Source organism: Gobio gobio, assembly GCF_949357685.1.
Source record: "Gobio gobio genome assembly, chromosome: 7".
Lineage (NCBI taxonomy): Eukaryota > Metazoa > Chordata > Actinopteri > Cypriniformes > Gobionidae > Gobio > Gobio gobio.
Window position 1 is genome coordinate 2,398,597 of NC_137103.1, and position 21,234 is coordinate 2,419,830.

Consider the following 21,234-nt stretch of genomic DNA (forward strand, 5'->3'; position numbering starts at 1 on the left):
GGAAAAAAATGATTTAATTACAGCATTTATCTGCTTGTCAAATTTAAGGGCAGAATCAAAAATAACACCCAGAGTGTTTTACATAAGGGACCAAATCTCCCAGGTCACCATCAGAACTTGCTAACACATCTGTAGGCCCTAAAAACCATAACCTCAGTTTTGCTCTCATTTAGATGCAAAAAATTAAAAGAGAAACCAAGACTTAATATCAGACAAGAATGCTGATAAAGAGCTTAAAGCTTTTTTGCCATTTTTCTTTAAGGGCAGATCAATTTGGGTGTCATCAGCATAAAAATGAAATGACACCCCATGTTTAGAAAGAATAGTCCCCAGAGGAAGCATATACAACGAGAACAAAGCAGGGGCCAGAATAGAGCCCTGAGGGACTCCATAATCCAAAAACGATACAGAAGAAGAGAAACCATCAAGACAAACACAGTGTCGAAGGCAGCACTTAGATCTAAAAGTAAGAGTCAACAGACAACTAAATATCATTGAAGACTTTTAGTAAAGCTGACTCAGTACTGTGATGTTTTCTAAACCCAGATTGGAATTCTTCACAAACACTGTTTAACTCCAAATGCCTCTGCAACTGTTCCAGAACAACTTTCTCTAAGATTTTAGAAATAAAAGATATATTGGAAATAGGTCTATAATTTGAAAGAATTGTTGGGTCAAGGCTAGGTTTTTTTAAGCAAGGGTTTAACGGTAGCATGTTTTAGGTATTTAGGAACAACACCTGTAAGAAGAGACTTATTTATTATAGCTAAAATGCTAGCAAAAAAATGGGTCGGAAAAAATGTCATGTAGACATGTGGTAGGTTTAAGCTGCTTAATAATATCTTTAAGTGAATTAAAATACACTGTTTGAAATTCCTTAAAATGTGAAACACAGAGAGAGAGAGAGAAAAGATGAATCATAGCTTGATAATACAATGTTCTGTCTTATATCAACAATTTTGTCTGTGAAAAACTTTAAAAAGCTATCACAAACGGAAGCTGATGCATTCAAACAGACAGTACTCACACCGAATTTAAAATAGTAAAAAGCATTTTAGGTTTATGGGAGTTTTTAGCTGTAATATCAGAAAAGTACTGGGATTTGCAGCTTTAACTGATTTTTGATATCTAATCAGTGACTCGCGTAATATTTCATAAGATATCTTATGAATCTGTATCTTGCAGCCCTGCGAATAGCCAAATGTAAAAGCCTCTCACTGATAAATAAATCATAAAAATGGTTTGTTTGTTTAAGAATCTTATAAATGTATGGGGTGGTAAGGTGGGCCTTTTACCCCACAGACACAGGGGCAAACCAGCATGGGGCAACAGACACAGTATTGATACAAATGCATTGATACAAATTGCTAAAATAATGTTTTAATCATGTCTTAGTTAATACTTGTTCAAAACAATCACTTTAGCAAAATATGTACTATTTTCTGTTTATTTTGATAAATAAAAGAATTCATTATTGTTCAATAACACTGTCATTAAAATATGTTAGTATAGAAAAAATACAGAAACAAAAATGATTAAAAAGTAAAGATTCTGAAAGCATTGAATGATATCTCATTTAAATGTATTTTTTTTATAAAGCTTTACAGTAGTAACAAATAATTAAAATGTGATATTTTATCATATGATATGACTAACATCATATTTTTAAATCTGATGGTTTCATTATAAATATGATGATTATCTGTAAGGTGGACACCCAACTTAATATTTCCCATCTAAATCTAACCATGTCAAGTCAACAAATGGAAAAGTCAACTGGCTGTTTATTATCATGTTAATAATCGTGTCTTTTATCCCAAATACCATACTTTTACATTTTCTTCTGTTATTGAAAAACACGTTGCTAATTACCTTGAACAAAACTGAAAATCATTAAAGGGTAACTAAACTCTAAACCAACTTTTTGGAGGAGTAATTACAACAACATAATTTGAATTAGCACTAAACCCTAACAACTGTTTTTACAATATGATTGAAAAGGTTTGTTATGAATTCTCTATATTAAGATGATACTCAACCTCCAGTCAGAGGAGCGGTGGCTCTCACGTGGGACGGTTCTGAGACATGAGCTTCATTAATATTTATAAGAACATAAACCTGATCTAGAACTGTTCTTGTCACCATTCCGCCTATTCAGGGGTCTTACTCCACAATATTGGAGACAAGAGACAAAATAAATGCAATTAGGAGAATAATTGATCTATGGGTACATAAACTACTAAGAGGCATCCCTGACATGTTTCCAAATCTGTCTGAATGTTTGGATATAAACTGCATGGGAGTCGCCTCAGCTCTGAATGAACATCCTGTCACTGACACACGGAGAACTGGGTTCAGAGGAAAGGCTGAAGATGAACTTCTGGAATTATCCTGTGATCACACTCTATTTTTTAATATTTGGGATATTTTTGGTATTTTATTAATTAGATTTGATCAATAAATAATAAATAATTGACAATTTAAGCACTTTCTCACATAAACTCAGAATAACTCCTCATTTAATGTGTAACCCTCAGAATATCTCACATTGGGTGTCTCTGCTGACCTCTTGTGGGAAAATAATAACATAAGATGATATTTCATGACTCTAGATGGCCTTATGGATTTATATGGAGCGGATGAGCTGATCCGCTGGGTCCTAAAGTCAGTTTTTCCTCAATATGCATTCAGAGACATTATAAAATAATTTTTAGTTTTAATATTGAGCACTTTCTTTTTGTTTGCACTGAAGAACCAGATACTGTAATAATTCAAGTTAATAAGTTGGACAGCAGTGAAGAAAAAACCTTGAAGAATATTTATTTGGGGAAAAAAATGCTGTTATAATTTAAAATTTCGTTATATGACCCTCATTTATTTAGGGGGGATTTCTACACTGTAAAAAACACAACTTTAAAAAAGTAGAAATGACTGGTTTTGTTTTATTTGTACAGAAAAAATCCACACTGTGTAAAAATCTTAGTTCTAATTCCCTCTAGCTTTTTCTTGTTGACTCAACTTTTTTTAATAACAGTTATACAAACTGAAAATAAGTCGTCTGTGACACAAAAAAATGTTTAGTTGAGTCAACTTGACATTATTTGTTTTTCTGGAGAGATGCAACTATTCTGTAACGAATCTTTTGTAGTTGAGCCAATTCAACATTTTGTGTCCATTGGAAACAGAAGTTCTTAAGAATAAACCAGTCAGATGAAAATATCACCATTATGGAGATCAGTGTTTCATTGAGTTGGCCACTTTGACTCTTGCCGTTTTATTGGGGTTTGTGGTCTTAGTAACAGTGTTTAGCAAAACACATAATTTGCTGCAAAGAAAGTCATAACCAATGATCAGGTGATAGGTAACAGCATTATAAAGGGGAGTAGTTTACTACTTTATTCCTGGTTGAAAGTGATTATTTATGAATAATATATTATATTTACGAACAAAATTTCTATGCAGCAGATCAGTCATTCTGAATTTTGATTTATAAATCCATTGTGGGATTTTTTTAGACACACACACAGACATCAAGAATCAGCATATGAATCTCAACAATGGTGACATGCTTCATTCCGCAATGCATGCTGGGAGCCATAATTGTAATACTTTGTTGGCTCCCAGCATGCATTGCGGCATGAAGCATGTCACCATTGTTGAGACTCATATGCTGATTCTTGATGTCTGTGTGTGGCAAAACACTTTTTCCCCCTGTAATGTATTTTAAATTCAGAATGACTGATCTGCTGCGACAAAGTTTTGCTGGTAAAATATTGATCAGAAATAAGATTATTGATTTATTAGAGTTTATGAGGCTGAAAACTTGATCATCTTGGTTTCTTTCTTAGCAGCAAATGATGTGTTCTACTAAACACTGTTACAAAGGCCACAAACTCACACAAAGAGTCAAACAGGCCAACTCAAGAACACCGATCTCCATAATGATGACTGAATTATTTTCAATTAAAATTCAACATCTAAACCGGATGGAGACTCGAGGGTAAACATGTTTTACACGGAATTAAAACCCTTTAATGCAGCCGTTAAATGCCTTTGCTCAGTCACTGAAACCGTGTCCAGTGTATTCACACACGAGAGCCACAGATGAGCTGTTCAACAAGAGCCCAAACTCATGATATACACACTAGACAATCTCTGATTCTCATTTTACAACCTAGCTTCTTAATTTGTCTACAAATAAATCAGTTTTGTTTGACCTCAAATGTAGTTTTGCCTCATCTTAAGATCATCCTTTTTAACATCCTTTAAAAATGTTATTTTTTATTTCATTACAGGCCAATGGGCCTAAATCTTTTAGCATCACCATCATCGTCATTCTTTCACTATAAAAACACAGAGATTTATTGTCAGAAATCTCTTTAATTTCCAATAGTAAAGCCATGTGTGTGTGTGTGTGTGTGTGTGTGTGTGTGTGTGTGTGTGTGTGTGTGTGTGTGTGTGTGATGCGTTCTCAGCGTCAAACGGGACATGGAAATCAGGAGGTTTTCCTTTAACGCTTTAAAATATCACTTGATCGGAAGGTCAGGCCGAATAAACACACACACACACACACACACACACACACACACACACACACACACACACACACACACACACACACACACACACACACACACACACACACACACACATTCAGCGCTTGTGGCTTTGACGTCATGCTCGCTCTCACGGTAACGCGCGCGCGCGCCCCCTAGCGGGCGTCATCGCGCCCGTGACGTCACTTCAGCACCGTAGAGGAGAAACAGCTCCTTCCGCTCGACTAATGGACCCGAATCCGTGATCCCGCAACCCATCCGACCCGGACCGGACTAAACCCGCACCCCGAGCCCGGAGAAGAGCACGCGCGCGCGGGGATCGAGGAGAGAGACGCGTTCACCGCGGAACCGAGAGCACAACATCGGATCCCACCCGTCACTTGACAACAGCATCCATCCCTCCATCCCTCCATCCATCCCTCCATCCTCCAGAGACCCGGAGATCCAGAGACACGGTACTGATCCAGCACACGACACGCGCGGCGCTCCGCGATGATTCCACAGACATGAGATGAGATCAGTGTGTGTTCGTGCAGTGTGTGTGTGTGTGTGTGTGTGTGTGTGTGTGTGCATCCTCTCCTCGCTCATTGCGGTACTTCACGCGGCTGGACGCGTTCGCGCGCGCCATTGACGCCAATGACATCACATCTGAACAAACGCGTCCGTTTACTGCCTTTCATCCGCGGCTCGTGCGCGTCGCGTGCGTTTGTGCGATGTTTCTGAGCGTACACGCGCAATGGTGTAATTACACGACACGCGCGGGGAATCGCGTCGCTCAGGAGCGCACGCGCGCGTTTGTTATGCAATTTTGCCATATTGTGCAGAGAGCGGCGTGACGCGCGCGCGCGCGCATGAAGACTGACGCGCCGTGATTTCTGCGATATTCTCAGTTTATCTCATCAGTGCGTCAGTAGATCATGAGGAGATGATCATGAGCTCATTCATCTCTGAAGATGCTCTGTCATATTAAGCGATTATTATGAGTCTCTTATTGGGCAACGCGAGGAGAAATTATGGGCTTTAAAATAGTTCAGCCTAATATTTGAAGCTTGCATGTCAAAACATTTGAGTAAACACTAGACCTCCACAACATTAGAGACATAAACACATGTAAGTCATGATTATACACTCACACACACACACACACACTCACACTCACACTCACACTCACTCACACACACACACACACACACACACACACACACACACACACACACACACACACACACACACACACACACACACACACACACACACACACTCTGTGTGTTTTCTGTTCTTTAACCTGTCTCATTCTCGACTCTTAAAGGGTTAGTTCACCCAGAAATGTAAATTGTGTGATTAATGACTGAGCCTCATGTGGTTGGACACCCGTCAGACCTCCGTTCATCTTCAGACACAAATGAAGATATTTTAGTGTAAATCTGATGCTCTGAAAGGCCTCCATTGGCTCAACTTTACACTCTCAAGACCCTTAAAAGACACTAAAGACTAAAGTGAGTCGATTCAGCGGTTCAGAGCGTTATGAATCAGTGAGTCGATTCAGCGGTTTGGAGCGTTATGAATCAGTGAGTCGATTCAGCGGTTTGGAGCGTTATGAATCAGTGAGTCGATTCAGCGGTTTGGAGCGTTATGAATCAGTGAGTCGATTCAGCGGTTTGGAGCGTTATGAATCAGTGAGTCGATTCAGCGGTTTGGAGCGTTATGAATCAGTGAGTCGATTCATCAGTTTGGCGGTTTGACACGCGATCCGAATCATGATTCGGCTCACTGATTCATAACACTTCGAAGCTTCATGATGCTTTGTTTTGAAATCGTCATCACTATGTAAGTCGTTATTTAGGTTTTTTTTGCGCACAAAAACTATTGTCGCCGATTCATAAAGTTATTTTAGAACCACTGTAGTGAGATGGACTTTGTATCGACGTCTTTAGTGTCTTTTAAGGGTCTTGAGAGTGTAAAGTTGAGCCAATGGAGGCCTTTCAGAGCATCAGATTTACACTAAAATATCTTCATTTGTGTCTGAAGATGAACGGAGGTCTGACGGGTGTCCAACCACATGAGGCTCAGTCATTAATCACACAATTTACATTTTTGGGTGAACTAACCCTTTAAAGGAAGCACACTTCTCCAGATCATTCTGCATTGTGGTGGTGACATTGACAACTCCAAAACTAACTTTATTTGTAAGATCATCAGTAATTCCAAACATCACGAGGCAGGCGATGAACCCGCTCCACAGCGCCACCCAGTGGCTGGAGTTATAACTGAGAGTTTTAGTGGAATTATCAGGGATTCACTGTATTCACGGCCAGCGAAGAAATGTAGTAAAATATATATAGTATTTTTATTTTTCGAGTATTATAATAATTAGTATAATAACTATAATATTTACTAGTAAATAGTAGGCAACTAGCTACTTAATATAATTCATAAAAACAACCATATTATTTTTTTCTTTTTAATTTTATTTCTATGAAAAGATTTCCCACAAATTATGTGTTGAGTATTTTCTTGTAATCAAATGAAGACACAATACATTCTTTTAATTTATCTTTTAATTTAATTAAACTTTTTTTGTCAAACAAAGTTCTGCACAACTGGGCTTTATACGGTTAAAATTAAAACACTAAAACAAACATTTTAATTTATTACTTAAAAAAATAAAGTTTTGATTATTATTATTACATTAGTGTTAGTATTATTAACTGAGACAGACCTTTGAGTTTCTGTGTTTATGATATGACGGTAGATTTCTCAAATGAAGCGGTGAAATGCTCATGAAGTGACTCTCAGTGGCTCTGGAGATGACGTTTGTGTGTTCATGTCCTCATATGAGACGGCAGAGATGGAAACATGCGACCGTCACGCGTGATTCTGAGTGAGTGTGTGTGTGGTAAACCGCGCTTCTACAGCATTCATTCACACAGAGACACGCAGGATCAGTATTTAAATGGTCTTTTTGTGGTATATTATTCACACACACTCGTCTATATCACCAGATGCGTTCTCAGATACTGAAATTTGGTACTGATTGATTTAATGTGAATTGGTACTCGGTAGAACCGACGTAATTCGGTCGATGCCCTTAAAAGTACTGAGTTCGGTGCCCAACCCTAGTCAGTATATTAGATCCGTGCATTCGGTCTTAAAGTAACAGTAGCCTATAAACACATGTGCTGTCATTACTGTTCATAAACAACAGAACACAGCTTTATCAAAGATTCATCAATAGCTCATTTATACAGTCAACACTATAGTACTATTTTACATTCAGGCCGAATTATTCAACCTGGTCTCATTGCCAAAATGTACCTCAGGCAATGTTTTTGCAAACCCCAAAATACGTACCAATATGTACATAACACTGCAGTTTCCAACAGAAATGAACACTAGAGGCAGTAAAACAGCAAACACATTTATTGTTTTTTTTTTTACCATGTAAACGAATACATTGTGGAGTTTGCACTTCTTAACCAGCTCTATATGTTGGGCTTTTCTGATATACCAAGCTTACTCAGTAGCTCAGCTGGTACAGTTTTGTACTTGCAATGCTGAAAGCTCAGTGAAAGACGATGATAAAAGAGCTCGAAGACGAGTTCTGGACACAAGCTAAAATGACATGTTACAATCGGTCACATTTGCTTTTGTTAACACTATTGGGTAGGTTTAGGGTTTAGTGTAGGTGTACACAAACGTTGTCTGATTCACGCTCATCTGATCCGGAAAAAAACTAAGCTTTTAGCGCCACCCAGTGGACATTTCACTTAGAAACTGCAGTGTTATGTACATATTGGTACGTATTTTGGGGTCTGCAAAAACGTTGCCAGAGGTACATTCTGGCCTTCAGGAACTTCACTTGAACACTCACTCTTAAGGCCCTTTCACACCGGACGCGCAACGGAAAAGCGAAGCGGAAAAACAAATATTTCGTGTGCGAATAGAACCATTCACATCAGCCACGACGTGAGTTTGCGACGTCTGTGACGTTTAAGAGCTCCAACACTCCCAAAACATTCGCGGCAACAGCTGAGAAAACATGGACACTTCATCATCCAGTGAAGACGAGCCTTTCATTTTATTTAAAAGACAGAGAAGAAGGTTTTAAGTGCACCCAGTCTTAAAGAACAGAGAGTCTGAAGGGGAGTCTGCTAATCTGCAGGAGCTAAAGCTTTATCATGGCCGGTTCCGCACTTACTTTCCATTGTCCGTGGGAGAGTTTGTGGAGCTTGAGAGAGAGACAGTAGCAGCGCATCTGACGACACACACACACTTCAAGATCCAGAGCCGCTGTGTTTCCAGTTGAGTCACAATGTAAACATTTCAGTGCCACAGTCGTACTGACGGAAACACATTCACTTTCGATATTCGTGGACAGCATTAGATTAGAAAAAAATCAAGGAGTTTTAACTCAAAAGGTGATGATATCGTTGTCTGTAGCCTACAGTGGGTAAACACATCTACAGCTGTAATCTCATGAGAGTGCAATGCCTGGCAAAGGTTAATGGTGATTTGAATAGCTCATGACATCAACTGGACATTTCGTTACCTTTGTTTCCTTGTATGCGATTGGTTTCAGCCTTTTCTGTCACTGCGAGTGTTACAAAAAATCGACATCGAAACGGAAAATATAAACATCGTTTTTTCGCCGCAGCACATTCGTGTTCAGTGTGGAAGCTCTCATTATACAAACACCTGATCAAACAATAAAACCATCACGCAAATTATTCACGCGTCAAAATCGCGTCCAGTGTGAAAGGACCTTGAGACGTTTGGTGTAGTTGCCCTTGTGTTGTTTTTGTTCATTATTGTTTATTTTGATTTTGGGTTGTGTTGGAGACAGTATTTTGGTTGCTTATTTGCACATACTTTGTAAATTCTCGTGAATAATGGTTAATTGGGTTGTAGGGTTGCGATGGCATTTATTTTCGTCTCTGTGTGAAGCTCTAGGTAGGAAGGGAAGATCATTTAGTATTTAGTGTTTCTGTTCTTTTGATGAGGTTAGGTAGAGGGAGGGTTGAGTTTGGGGTTTGGCCTTGTCAGAGCCTGATGTTTTCCCAATTTCATTCTTTTTCTTTTCTTCCTGTGTCTAAGAATCGTTTCGGTTGTGGCCTGGCCCCTAGACGGGCTGTATTGGGAGCTCGTCCGGGATTCTGAACCCAGGACGTCTCGCACCCAAAGCGAGAATCATACCTCCAGACCAACATAAATCATCTTCTCAGAGACTTATTCTGCTTTTCTGATGAATGCAGATCACTATGGTATAATTTACATTTGTTGATTGTTCAGAGCTCACTCTTGACTCAATATGTTGTTAATTGCGGCAGGTAAAGCAGCAGTAGATCAGAAGCTCAAGCGTTGTGTTTCACTTCACACACTCAGTGTATGGAGAACATCTGCAGTGGCCACCGCTGATGATGACCCGCTGTTGATTACTGCTTTTCTTATGAATGAGAAGAATACGGCCGGTTTACTGGTCAGTATTGGTCATTAGCAGCATCGGCTGATCCGATAATCTCTCCCATAATCCAGTGCTTCTCAATCCTGATTTACATCATCGGCTCGTTGAGGCTCCAAGACATGGTGCCAAATCTCAGCAGTGTTTGCACCATTGAAGTTTTTACATTTAACAGCCAATTATAAGAGATTGTGGTTACACTTTTGATGGTCCACTTTACTGACTAAGTAACTTTGCAACTGCATATGGACTTATTCGACTAACCGAACCCTAACCTAGCAGTCTACTAATACTCTAATGACTGCTAGTGGACATGTAGGTGCAAAGTTACATATAGTTAGTAGAATCTTTAAAGTGGACTATCGGAATAAAGTGTAACCGAGGCTGCTGGTGTAAGAACAGCTGATGGATTGATGGACGTCACATGATATGAATCCTTGTGGAGTTGGCACTGTCTTTCATTGCTCCCAAACAGCCCCAATGTGAGACACAAATGTCCTCCAGAGTTCCCGCTTTAAGGGCTCTGGCCTCCAGAGGGATGGCCAGAGTGAAAACCCAACGAGACAATACTGATCGTCTACAGGCACTGAAATCAAGTGTTCCTAAAGTCAAAGAAGCCAAATACTGTGTGCTGTTGTGCTGGCCTCGTCCCGTTATTTCTACTCCACAATTTTGCATGTGCAATGGGATATTTTGAGTGCACAAAAAGGTTCACGCGCAGAGTTTGTAAAGCAATACTTTATTTCACGAAAAATCATTTATTTTGAACAAACAGAACTGTTGTGCACGCTGCCCAGGTTTATCTATCTGAAGATATTATAACCACACACAAGATGAAAGTCAAGGAAGTCAAATCCCATTCGTTTTGTCCGTAGTTCTTTCCCTCGTTGCAGCCGCTAAGTTCACATTCTCATATCTTTGTCTATTGGTCTGATTTTCGATATTTTTGCTTCAAATCAAAGTTTGTAATGTGATCCATTGGCTGGTTTGGTTCATGGCTTATAACTCTTAAATGAAGAAGATTTTTAACAATTCCAATGGAGAAAATAATGAATACTTCCAGAACTGGAAGAGTGGGCGGTGCTGTTACACTCTACAGCTTTATGATTGGTGATCAGGTCAGCCAATCAGCCTGTATCTATGAAGAAGCCACAGAGATGTCAAGAACTGAATCAAAATGTGTGACATCAGCACTCAGGTAAACTTTTTCCATGTGCGATATTGATTTGTTTCACACATGTAAATAGAAAATACCTTTTTGTGTGCTCAAATGATCCTACTGTGTGTGCAAAATGAACACTATATTGGACTTGAAGGAAAGCACCAGTGTAGACCTGCTCTGTTCACAGTCAACCATGAGTAAATGTTTCCATAAGTTGATGTGTAGAATTCATCTGTTCATATTATCCCAACATGTCTGACCTCACGCAGAATAAAAAAGCTTTTATTATTGAAGCTACTGAAATGACAGAAGTCCTTCAACTTCAATATAATGGCAAAGCGGTTGGGAAGATTGAGTTAATTTACTACTCTTTGTCTTTTACTCTTTCCAGCTTATGACATTTTTATTGAGAAGCAATCACTAAATAGTTGTGTGGTTATGGCTAAAGCTCCCTCTGATTTGTTTTGTGGAACTTGAATTGGAATATTAGCCAGTCTGAAAGCAGTTTCCTCAGGAGGATCCTACATACACGAATGCGCCCTCTAGGGATGGGCGATACCAATCATTTTCTTTTCGTTCCGATACCAAGTACTTTCAAGACCAGTATCGTCGATACCGATACCTTAAATATTTTAATTTGAGTGATTTTATAATGTATTTTGAAAGCCATCGTTATTAATATTAAAGCTACACTGTGTAACTTTTTTAGTCTATTCTTAGCTAAAAACACTTAGTTCTTTCAAAAATATATGTGCTCATTAATGTATATTTACTTCTTTCAATTAATAAAGTATTCTCGTAAGTTTATAATATGCCATTGAAAATACATAAGGTAATGGGATCTAACGGTGGTCGCCATGTTGCCCCTCCATCTTGAAAGTACATTAGCCAAAGAGGGACATACCCGTAAATTCAAGCTTCGCCTTTCGCGTTTTAACCGGTTTTAACACTCGATGGCACTGTACAAAATTCTCTGCCTCGCGCATGTGCGCGTCAACTTGTTCAGACTTGTCTGGTGCATGTGCAGAGAGTTTTCATCTCAGCAGTGTCCAACAGAGTTATACTGAGTTTTCCTGGCTTGTTTATTCCTTAAAAGTCTGTTTTTCCTTGTGTGGTATATCTGTGCGTTAATAACTCCGTGAGTAATAATAGTTATTGTCATTGTAGATGTGTTTCAGAGTGTGTCATCGCGTAATTCAGTTGATGTCACCTCAGGAGTATTTTTGTGTCAACATACGTAATGCGTAATGCTCACCTATTTGAATAATCATTCAGTTATTTTGTTATCAACAATGTTTATTCGTTTTTAGAAAATATTTGCTTGTAATGTATGTTGATGGAAATATGTATCAGGTCTGATCGGCATATTAACAATTGTTATACAGAGCGCACTGCAGTGCTAACGTTAAAGCAGCGCACACACTTTGATAACCCAACACCGCTTGCTAGCAGCGGCAGCTCCGCTCTTTTAATGCAGCTGCATTTAGCGCCTATATATGGTACAATAAGCTCTGGTTTACAGTTATATTATACAAATGTAACTTATAAGTATAGTTATACAGTTCTTAACTGTGTATGTATATTTACCATCCTTATTTGTTCTCTCACAGAAACCACATTTATGTACATATCCACGCAAACCTTTATGCCTTGCAATTGGTTGACTGAATAAACATTACTATCATCAAAGTTCACTCTGGATTAGCTGCAGTTCTTTCTAGCCGAATAATTAGGCCAGTTTAGTTCCATCCATCCCACTGCGCACAGAAAATCCCACAGGCACCTTGTCGAATGTGAACGAGATCGAACTGGAAGCCATGTTAATCTTGGACTAAATCGGCCACCGTAGGAGTTGAAACGAAATCGGAATTGAGAGGAAGAGAAACTAAAATTCACTGGATGGTCATACACCAGTTCACCACTAGATGGAGGAAAATATCACACAGTGTAGCTTTAAATAAACAGCAATAGACATTACTCCTTTTTTTGTTACATTTATTTAAAAGGACTGAACATTATTAATCAAATCAACATTTACCAATTTATATAACAAAAATATAACGTCACACAAACCATTTTCAATGATTGTCAAATAATGTTTCTATATTTTTTCCCCAAAAAGGTTTTTGTGATGGAACAAGCATGATGAAAATTTTCCTCTTGAACCGGTTTCTGATCAACTCTCTTGCTTTTGAAAAAAGAAAAAGAATGTTTGTGATTTGCACTGAAATAATCGAAAATATAATACATAAGGCTGTTACAGGCATAACTAATTTATGTTAGTAAATCTTTCCCAGGTTAAACTATAATTTATTTAATAAACAAATTTAGTAAATAGGTAAATAAATACAAATTATGAATATCCACCATAAGATACCAAGTAGCCTAATATAAAAAGATATAGGCTAATGAAAATTTTTTAAATCCTACTGTTTAAATTAAAATGTCCAGTAAGTTATTATAATCAGTTTATTCTTTATGAAATACTGTAATCATCACTTGGTGCCTGCCTCTGAAAGGATTCTGCCTCGAGCCAGAAGATCATGAGGGTCGTGTCTGTGTTAAATCCTCTACTCGGCTCAGTACTACTTTGTGCTCTTTAGGGTGTTTAACTTTTAGATGCTTTGTCATGTTTGTGGTTTTGCCACAATTTGTTGACAAATGTCACATGAAACTTCACCGTTGTTAACTGGAGTGCAATAAGTTAAGTCATGACCGCGGCAATGCACTCGATTCTGCGCTGAGTGTGCTTAGAGATTGTGCCGCTTACCGCTGTGCCGCTGACATGAATACATGATAAGCACAGACACAGCGGAAGAAGAAATAGTTCCCATTGCCGTTCATATTTAAGTAAATTTATATACTATACGGCCTACTACTATTATAAACATACTCTAAAATCACTTGTTTAAAATAAATCCCAGGTAGAATCGATATTTCAATGTGAGAATCGATACTTTCGATACAATGCCAGTATCGGAAGTATCGATACTCTAGGATCGATCTGCCCATCCCTAGCGTCCTCGTGTTGTTGGTATCTCGGATCTTATGGCTTGTTTTGTGACTCCTCTCTCCAGGTGTGTTGACGAGCAGCCGTGCTCCGGAGTGAGTGGTGAGGGCCACTTTTCTGAAGGGTGGGTAACTTGTGGGTCACCCTCGCCCCTTCTGCCCCCATGGCTTGTGTCCATGAGCAACATGCCCCTTCCCCGTCCCTCTCAGGGTTCAGCACCCCGCTCTCTGACCCCCCCTTCTGCCGGCCAGACTCTGAGGTGGCGGCCAGCACCCCGGACACCGAGCTCACCCCGACCCAGTGCGTCCTGCGGAACGTGCTCTCCATCGACCCCGTGGGGGGCGGCAGCGGCACACACAGCAACAGCCCCACCCTGAGCGACGAGCCCACCAACTTCTCCAACAGCGTCCTCAAGCTGCAGGAGGGCGGAGCCGAGGGCGGAGCGGTGCGCAACCAGTCCGACAGCTTCCGGCTGCAGGCGGGCGGAGGGGGCTTTCTGGAAGGCCTGTTCGGATGCCTGAAGCCAGTGTGGACGATGATCGGGAAAGCCTACTCGACAGAGCACAAGCAGAGCCAGGAGGGTGAGTACCACAACCTGAGACAGCAGCACGAGTTAAAGGACAACTCCGCTGAAAAATGAACCTAGGGGTAATTAACACATGGTTACCGAGTAGATCGTTCTCTGGGATGCGTTTTCATGAAAATCGAATGTAAAGAGTTTTATCTCTAAAAACAGATTAGCTTATAACGCTAGTCTATGGGGCATAGAGTAAGTAAAATTAAATCGCTAGTTAATACCACTAACAAGGCACATGCAAACCGAAGCACTGAGAACTTTGTAAGTGTACAAACAGTTTAATAAGAAGATACTTTATAAAGACAGAACATTACGCGTATACAGACAGGAGCCATCTTGGAAAACAGTCTCGACAAGTCGAGCCACGAACGCTGTGCTAAGTGAGCTGGTCAATAGGAATTATCGCAGCGTTCGTGGCTTGACTTGTCGACTTATACTAGCGTTATAAGATAATCTGTTTTTAGAGATATAACTCTTTACATCCGATTTTCATGAAAACGCATCCCAGAGAACGATCTACTCGGTAACCATGTGTTAATCACCCCTAGGTTCATTTTTCAGCGGAGTTGTCCTTTAACGTAGTGATACACGGGGCAACTTTTGAGCAATGTTGCCGTCAACGGTCAACCAGGTTGGACACAGGGCCCATGGCTCATCTAAAGTATCTAGATAGAAATTAGTTGCCCACTGTCAATGCCACATCTCTCGGCAACATTGCTCAATAAGATCCCCCGTGAATCATCACCTTTAGAGTCGTATCGGACGGGATAATGAAATGTCTCTTCCAGATTCCTGGGAGGTGCCGTTCGAGGAGATCTCCGAGCTGCAGTGGGTGGGCAGTGGGGCACAGGGGGCAGTTTTCCTGGGCAAGTTTCATGGTGAGGACGTGGCTGTGAAGAAAGTGAGGGACATCAAGGAGACTGAGATCAAACATCTGCGCAAGCTCAAACACCCCAACATCATCACCTTCAAGTGAGTGAACACAAACATGCACAGCACCATCACCCTCTATACGTGCCTTCAGAGCTTTTTCACATCTTCTTCTGTCTTTAGTGTGTGATGTTGCATGAAAAATTATTCTCTATATCAGTGTGACGGTTTCTGAACTCCCTGAAACGCCTCCATTGGAGTCTTGAGTTTTCTTCCAGGAACAATATTCCTCATTATAATAATTAATACACAGAATAAAGGGGCGGGGCCTGGTTGAGTTAGTTAGTAGTGTGTTGAAACTGGTGGTTGTGGTAAGGGGCGGGACATTTCCCAAACACCAATCACAACCCACTGTTCCAGCTGACCAATCAGAGCACATTGTGCTTTTCAGAAGGAGGGGCTTCATAGAGATAGGAACTAAACAGAGCATTACTGACAGACTGGGAAGAGAGGAGCCGCAACAATGGAGAATATGAGGATTATTCAACACTCAAGCAGGAAAACCTGCTCTAGTAGAGCCAGAAACTGCATCAAGACTTTGAACAAGAGCATGATAGGATTTTTTAAGTGCAAACGTTACGGCGTAGTTGATTTCATTGGTCAACTCAATCAAGAAAGTTCATGGATTCAGTTCAGAACAATATGATTTAATTGCTGATCACTTTTGACCAATAGGAGGCGCTGTGACCAAATTGATGTGGTGTGGTCAGTGTGAGGAGACAATGACACAAGCAAAGTTTGGTATCAATACACCAAAGCATTACAGAGTTACAGCCTCAGAATCAGCTTGCCACCAATTTCGTTAATGTGTTATTCGAATCAAAGTGGTTTGGTCAATCAAAAAGCGTTTGGTAACTTTTGGCCGGCATGTTCTGAAGGTGATCTGAGCTGATTTTGGTTAAAATCAGATGGTTTACGAGGAGTTAGGTTAGGTTTTCAAAAAAAATAAAAATGGCGGACAGCAATTTCGATAATTGGTAATCGTTCATTGTTCACTGTCAATCTATTAAGACTAGTTTCATTAAAATAATCTAAATCAATAAATTATTTTTATGTATTGTAATTTAATTATATATTTTGACAACAAGGCGGCACTGTTCCTTACACATACACACATGTTTCTTGATACATACCGAGTTTCGTAACGATACACTAATGCGTTCATAAGATACAGCATATTACGACAAAATTCAAAATGGCTGAAGCACAAAATGGCCTACCAGGGAGAAATGGGTATCATTCGACTGCATTGAATCAAAAAGAGACCATTTTATGATTATGACCAAAAATAGTTATGAGCAAAAATAGCATTTTTCATATCTCCTGACCAGTAGGTGGCGCTGTGCTGAAGCGCTGCGTGTAGCCTCAGGTCATGCTTGTGATGACGTGTACCAAAACTCATCTCGATATGCTAAAGTTTCGCGGACATATAGCCTCACATGCTCTTCATCAAATACGAGTTATTCCAGAACCATTGGGTTTATCAAAAAGCTTCTAATAACATTTTTGCCAGCATGGTCTGAAGATAATCTTAGCCAATTATGATGAAAATTGGACAAAGTAGAAATGGTGGAAACATTTTCATGAAGGAAATTAATTATGTTGATCCAAGGAATCCAAAGAAGGAGATTCTGGCCCTTACGGTTCAAAAGTTATTAGCATAAACGCGAGTGCACAGTTGGTGGCGCTAGAGGAATTGAGAGATTTCAAAATGGCTGAGGTTAATGTTCAGACTGTCCTCTATCTGTGTGCCAAATTTCATACCTTTCCTACAAGCGGTTCATAGACTCACGAGCAGAAGAAGAAGAAGAAGGAATACTAAGAACATCACTGGATACAACAGGTGCTTATGATCCTCTGGTGCTTGGCCCCTAATGAAACAAAAACAAGGGGTTGGATTATAGAACCTGTTTATCTAAAGACCTGGGTCCAGATTTACTAGACAGGGCAAATGAGCACGAGACCACTATCTCATAAAAGCGCTGATGGGAGTGGGAAGTTCAGCCGGTGATTTAATGACAATGAGCAGATTACAGAACACAGACACGGCGGATCATTTACATTATGACCAACACAATCTACAGCGAGCCGCACAAATTAGCATTGGGTCACAAACAAACAGAACTGATGATAAACAGGTGAGTGTGTGTGTGTAACAACACAGGCGCTGCAAATGAAGAATATCTCCGGATTAACGTCTTCCCCTGGCATGACATATTAAATGAAGATGAGTGGAGGAGATTCTCTCTGTTCTCTGCTGTTCCTCCTCCTCCATCGTCAAGACATGCTTTTCTAATGGGGAAAATACCAGTAAATCGACTAGCGCGAACCTTAGTAAATCACTTAAATTTAAGTAAAGACTTCCTACAGTAAATTTAGCGGCCGGAGAGGGAAACTCCAACAAACGCATAAGCAGTAAGATAAGAAAATAACTTTCTATACGTTCAGCGTAAATTTTTCACTGCGTGTCTTTAGTAAATCTTGACAGTAGTTTTTTTTAATGCCAAACATTAATTTTGCAATTAACCCTTTGCCGGGAGTTTGATTGACAGGCGATCTAACCAATCATGACGCCAATATTATGTGCCCCCTTTGCTATCCGCCATTTTGTCCGACAAACAAACCAGTCAGGGGAGTTAGTAGATTAATGTCGAAATGCTTTTCTTACTTAGTATTTTTGTCTTGTTTCTAGTCCAAACATCAAAAAATTCTCAAAACAAGAAGCATTTACAAGCCAAATAAAAATGATTGTCTTGTTTTGGGGGGAAATAACTCCAAATTTAAAATAAGCAAAATAATCTGCCAATGGGGTAAGCAAAATAATCTTAATTCAAACGGAAAACAAGATTATTGTGTTTACCCCATTGGCAGATTATTTTGCTTATTTTAAGCAAAAACTCCCTTAATTTGGAGTTATTTTCCCCCAAAACAAGACAAAAACTACACTGTGTAACTTTTTTAGTTTATTCTTAGCTAAAAACACTTAGTTCTTTCAAAAATATGTGCTCATTAATGTATATTTACTTCTTTCAAGTAATAAATTATTCTGGTAAGTTTATAATATGCCATTGTAAACACATACGGGTGAGGGTTTGAATGCGGGTCGCCATGTTGCTCCTCCATCTTGAAAGTACATTAGCCAAAGAGGGACATTCCCGTAAATTCAAGCTTGGCCTTTGGCGTTTTAACACTCGATGGCTCCGTGTCCAATGTGGACGAGGGCGAACTGGAAGCCATGTTAATCTTGGACTAAATCAGCCACCGTAGGAGTTAAAACCAAATCGGAATTGAGAGGAACAGAAACTAATATTCACTGGATGGTCATATACCAGTTCACCACTAGATGGGGGAAAATATCACACAGTGTAGCTTTAATGTAAGATTTTTTAGATATTTGGACTGAAAATAAGACAAAAATACTAGGTAAGAAAAGCATTTTTGCAGTGTATTGATGTCTTTCCGCATTTGAGACAACGTTCCTTCTGATGTTCATCATGTTTATTTGCTGCTGTAACTAGTAGTAAAGAGGAAGAGATGATCTTCGCGAGTGTCAATTGAAATGGTCCGTTTCTGCAGACGTGTTGAAAGTGTATGGACGGTGTGTGTGTGTGTGTGTGTTTCAGGGGTGTGTGTACGCAGGCTCCGTGTTACTGCATCCTCATGGAGTACTGCGCTCAGGGCCAGCTGTACGAGGTCCTGAGGGCCGGCAGGAAGATCACGCCGTCCCTGCTGGTGGACTGGGCCATGGGCATCGCCGGCGGCATGAACTACCTCCACCTGCACAAGATCATCCACAGAGATCTCAAGTCACCCAAGTATGCCGCTCGATTAGCCTGTAGCTGAGTCTGTACCCTGCCACTCGGCTGATAACACGTCTTCTGTCCCGCCAGTATGCTGATCACACACGACGACCTGGTGAAGATCTCGGACTTCGGCACGTCTAAGGAGCTCAGGGACAAGAGCACCAAGATGTCCTTCGCTGGCACTGTGGCCTGGATGGCGCCCGAGGTGATCCGCAACGAACCCGTGTCTGAGAAAGTGGACATCTGGTACGCAGATCATAGTCTTTGGGTCTGGGAGGATTTGATGTGGTTCAGTAAAAGTAGGGTTAGCTCACACAAAAATGTACTCGCCCTCAGGCCGTTCTAAACTAGGGCTGGGTATTATTTAAATCGTAATTCTGATTCTTATTGATAGACATTTATTCTAAGTCTTATTGCAAAACATTTCATTGAACACTAGTATGAACAGAAATCCACAGGCTGAAGAGCACAGGTTACTTTAGCCTAGGGTTTACAAATACCAGAGCAAAAGCAACCAGCATAACTGATATACATTTCAAGCATTATTAAAGACAAGTAAACACAGAGGCAATAGCAATCGCACAAATAAATACCACTGAACAAAGATACGACTGAAATAAACAGTGTTTTAAAGGAACACTCCACCGTTTTTATTCAACATCTTTCCTACATTTAGATATGTGGGCAAATGCATTTTTGTCTCAGTGCATGCATTGTTTTAGTTTGGCATGGTCGCCGCTAGCTTAGCTTAGCATAATGAATGGAATCCTATGTTGCCAGGTAGCATGTCCCGAGTAAAAGTGATCAAAAAAAAAAAAAAGCACCTAATTACTTCTTGTGGCCTGCGTATTTACAACGAGTACAAATAGCGATGCAGATTAAGACTAGGCGGTTTCCTAGGCAGATATTGACTTGGGACTATATTATGGGGAAGCACAGGCGAAGCACTGCTACTAGTAGCGCCCAGCCAACATTACAACATCACTTTAACACACTCACATGTGTGTGAGAGGATCAAACAGAAATACAAAGTTATAAAAACTATAGAGATGTTTTTAAAAAAGTGAATTGAGCTCTTTCGTGTATTTTTAATGTCAGAAACAAAATTATGTCAAAATGTCAGTTCAAGTGACAGTCAGTTATGTAATGCTCAAATGCTTAATGTATTACAATTTAACTAAACTCATTAGATTTTAGTCGACTAAAACTAGACTAAACTAAAAACAATTCAGGCGACTAAAATATGACTAAAACTAAATGGCATTTTAGTCAAAAGACTATGACATTATACATTTGGCAGACGCTTTTATCCAAAGCGACTTAAATTGCATTCAAGTTACACATTTTGTCAGTTCTTGCTTTCCCTGGGAATCGAACCCATGACCTTGGCATTGTTAGCGCCACGCTCTACTGTTTGAGCTACAGGAAAGCTGAGTGACTATGACTAAAACTAAATCAAAATGACCCCTGGTTCAGGTCGTTCGGTGTGGTGCTGTGGGAGATGCTGACCGGCGAGATCCCGTATAAAGACGTGGACTCCTCCGCCATCATCTGGGGCGTGGGGAACAACAGCCTGCAGCTTCCTCTTCCAGACAGCTGCCCCGACGGCTTCAAGATCCTGCTCCGCCAGTGCTGGTGAGACTCCTCTGAAGAGGACAAGAACTGGGCATTCATGCCTCAAGGAGAGAAAGGAGACAGGAGAGAATCACACTGAGCATTACATGATTCCCATGATCGT

General features: G+C 40.0%; 1 protein-coding gene across 1 annotated transcript in view; it reads left to right on the forward strand.

The window, feature by feature from the left end:
• Positions 1–4,734: 4,734 nt before the first annotated feature.
• The window catches only part of map3k12 (mitogen-activated protein kinase kinase kinase 12), a 38,933-nt gene continuing 22,433 nt past the window's right edge, over positions 4,735–21,234 (forward strand). The window contains exons 1-6 of the mRNA XM_079821774.1: positions 4,735–5,011; positions 14,254–14,767; positions 15,552–15,735; positions 19,317–19,508; positions 19,584–19,742; positions 20,973–21,131. Coding sequence (XP_079677900.1) covers positions 14,350–14,767; positions 15,552–15,735; positions 19,317–19,508; positions 19,584–19,742; positions 20,973–21,131 — 1,112 coding nt within the window. The 5' untranslated portion in view covers positions 4,735–5,011; positions 14,254–14,349. The remainder of the gene's footprint in view (positions 5,012–14,253; positions 14,768–15,551; positions 15,736–19,316; positions 19,509–19,583; positions 19,743–20,972; positions 21,132–21,234) is intronic.